Source organism: Mandrillus leucophaeus, unplaced genomic scaffold (genome assembly GCF_000951045.1).
Source record: "Mandrillus leucophaeus isolate KB7577 unplaced genomic scaffold, Mleu.le_1.0 Scaffold14, whole genome shotgun sequence".
Lineage (NCBI taxonomy): Eukaryota > Metazoa > Chordata > Mammalia > Primates > Cercopithecidae > Mandrillus > Mandrillus leucophaeus.
Window position 1 is genome coordinate 9,929,131 of NW_012101365.1, and position 3,605 is coordinate 9,932,735.

The 3,605-nt window shown below is 42.0% G+C and overlaps 1 protein-coding gene across 1 annotated transcript in view; it reads right to left on the reverse strand.

Annotated features, from left to right (window-relative positions):
- LOC105534930 (chromosome unknown open reading frame, human C1orf87) overlaps positions 1-1,512 on the reverse strand; it is a 93,592-nt gene extending 92,080 nt beyond the window's left edge. Inside the window, exon 1 of the mRNA XM_011973871.1 lies at positions 1,406-1,512. Within this exon, the coding sequence (XP_011829261.1) occupies positions 1,406-1,512 (107 nt within the window). The remainder of the gene's footprint in view (positions 1-1,405) is intronic.
- Between the last annotated feature and the right edge of the window lie 2,093 nt (positions 1,513-3,605).

The window sequence follows — 3,605 nt, forward strand, 5'->3', positions numbered from 1 at the left end:
AGAGAGAGAGAGAGAGAATATAAAAGGGACATCAAGCATCTAACAGAAAGATGTTTGTTTTTTTGTTACATGTTTTATATCTATAGAAAGACTTCAGTAATAATAGCAGAATTATTTACTAAGCATGTTATTTATAACAGACACTGGAAAGGTGCTTTGCATACTTTTTCTCATTTAATCCTCACAATAACCCTATTACTAGATAGGTGTTGTTTTATCCCCACTTCATATATATAGAATCTAAGGCCAAAGATGTTAATTCATTTTCCCAATATCAAAAGGCAAGAAAGAATCAGATCTAAGATTCAGTTTCACACCTCTCAGCTCTGTAGGGATCCCAAATGTATGAATCACATGCTGCAAACCTCAGTTCCTGTGCAGTGGCAGACCTTACTAACTGATTATAGCAATCACTTTGGAATCCCTCTAGACTTTACAATACTGATAGTGGGGAAGTAGAACTAATGTGACTTTCTAAAGCCTTATTAAAGCCTGTACTTCATAACAGCAGTCTTGGTGACCTGCATTCAGAGATTTTGATTCAGCAGACCTTGAGCTGATTCCTGAATCTTTATTTTTGAGGACCCTCCCGGTGATTCTGATGATTGCCAGGTTTAGTAAAAATTTCTTCTTGCACCTATGTTCAACGATACCATATCTTTGTATATTTGTTCAGTCTACGAATTTCTGAAATAGAAGATAGAGCTAAGGAAATAATCTTAGGAAGGAAAAGCGATTTTTGACTAGCTATTACTTATGGAATGCCTACTATAAGAAAGACAGATCTAGTACCTTCCCTTCTTTTTTGAGCCACTGAAACTCTGTAAGAAAGAGCTAGTCATACTCTTCTGTGCTGAAACATCTAGTGAATATTAGAAATACATGAGTGTCATCTCTTAAATGTGACTGTGATGGGTTTGGAAGAGAAGAAAGAGATCTTAGCCACGATCTGAGAAGCCCTGAGAAACCTTAAGGTTTTCAGGAGTAAGTGAAAACCTTACAATTTATGATTCTGTATTAATCCTACTCCTTTAATTCACAACAAATTGACTAATAAACCTCCCCCACTCTCCCTAAAATTACTACATGTGGTAGATTACAAGCCCGATGAGAAAAGGCAGTAATGCTCCATTAATATTTATAAACGTCTCAATGCTCTTATTTCCCATCTATTTGGAAAATCGGCCCAAGTAATTAAGGAGTATGGGGAATTATAAAGATGAAAAATACTAGGAAAACAGTGCGCATGGAAGTTATCAACACGATTTTAACTCTACTGTTGCATCTTAATGACTTCGTTTTCCATGGATGGCATTTTTTTAAGTTTAAATTTCTGGGTGAAAAAAAAACAATAAAACTTCATTATCATCCAAGCAACATAGGTATTTTTCAAATATGGACTTACATCTTTGGCTTCTCCACGAGGTATCGAAAGTATTTACTTCCAATGATTTTCACCATGATCTCAGGCATTGCATCTGATCCACGGGGAGTCTTCCAGGCTGAAGACATGATTCTTTTCAAAATCCTTTCAAATCCTTAGAGGTAAAAATAAGTAAATTGTTCTTCTTGATTTTCCGTTAGGGAACTCCATCATCCTTGTCAATAACAACAGGCAATAATAATAGCAGGACAAAGTGTTTCACCTATATTACCTCACTTAACACTCCTAACAAAGGCATGAGAAAGATATTTTTAATTACTATTACTTTTGTTTTACAGTTGAGGAAACAGGCAAAATGTAGCTATATGACTTACTCACATCACATCACATCACCAGTAATTAGCGGACTTGGGAATCTCACCTAAGAGGTCTGCAAAGCAGATCTACTGAGTCATTAGGTGACTCTACTTTCCTGTACTACAAGACATAGGATGGGATTCCAGTGAGGTCAGAGCGGAAACTACGGCATTAGTGGGACATACGAAGAATCAATATTCAGTTCTGATGTTTAGTTTCTCCATTTATAAGATCAGGATAATTCCGGGTCTGTTCTACGACTTGGGGGTGAATCCAAGGAGATAATGCATCTGAAGGGAGACTGAACACAAGAGAGACAGACTTTTGTTGTGATCACTGATCTCTTTCTACAACAATCCAATGAATCTGAAATTGAGCTCCTGCACAAGATAAGCACTGGCTGTTTAAACAGAGTGATGTCAAGGGAAAAATCAGAAGTTCAGTAAATCTGGTCACAGCTGAACACTCCCTTTTAGAACCACCCAGAGACTGAAAGCCCTTTAGAAATCATTCTACTCCAAAGGCTCCCTCACAGATTGGAAAACTAAGGCCCAGACAGGGTGTGTTATTTGACAAGGGTCACAGAGAGAATGAAGGACAGGATTGTTTCCAGTACTTGGGTCTGATGGCTAGACCAGGGTTCTTCCCAAAAGTCCAATACTAAAGACCTGCTGTGCGACGGCAGCCCCTCATTCCGGGGACCTGCAACCTCTTTGCGCCTGTCTGGAATCTTCCAGACTCGGAATTCGTGATCCTCAAGTCCCCTCCCTGCCCAGCAGCTGCGTGTCGGTCCTGAGGTCTTTCCCAGGAGAGAACAGAGAGGGGTGCTTACCGCTAGGGCAGCGTTCCCACCCTGGCGGCTCAGAGTTGCGCGATCCGTGCTTCTCCCCAGGAAGTTGACACTCTCAGACCCTGGAGACAGGACGGGGCGTGGGGACTGAGCCCAGGAATCTAGCCAATCACAGGGCCCGCGTCGCGGGGGGCGCCTCTTCCGCCGTGGTCGCTAAGGACGCAGAAGGCTGTTTCTGGGCGGGGACCAGGTTTTTCTCCACTGCGGCGGCAATGGACCCAGGCTATGGCTACCGGTGGGTGAAGAGTCTAGGTGTTTTTGATCTGTGCCTTCTCTCTTCTTCAGCGATATGCGGGCATCCTTCTCGCCCATCTGGCTCACCTGTGTGGTCACCCTTGTCCTGCCCTTCCTCTGAAGCTTCATTTCCCTTTGTGAGTTTGCACACAGTTGAGATTCGAACACAGTAGGTTCAAATCCAGACGTCTCCACTGTATAGCTTGAGTAAATCTCTTCTTTTCCCTGAGATTGTTTCCTCATCTATAAAACGGGGCAAAATAATAACAGGGTCCTAACTGGGAGCTGGTGACTAAATTAAATGAAATTGTCGGCCGGGCGCAGTGGTTCACGCCTGTAATCCCAGCACTTTGTTAGTCCTAGGTGGGCAGATCAGGAGGACAGGAGATTGAGACCATCCTGGATAACATGGTGAAACCCTGTCTCTACTAAAAATACAAAAAATTAGCGGGGCGTGGTGGTGCGCACCTGTAGTCCCAGCTACTCCGGAGGCTGAGGCAGGAGAATTGCTTGAACCTGGGAGATGGACCTTGCAGTGAGCCAAAATCCTACTACTGCACTCCAGCCTGGGGGACAGAGGGAGACTCAGTATCAAACAAACAAACAAAACCAGAATATTATACATTGATAATAATAACGTTGTGTACTATCTCTATGCCAGATCCCTTATGTGAGCTGGATAACTCTCACCTCACAAGTTAATAGTTATAAATAAAATAGTTTTACTTTATTTTAAAGAGAAAAGAAACAAGTTGGGGTATTGATGAATTACTCCAAATC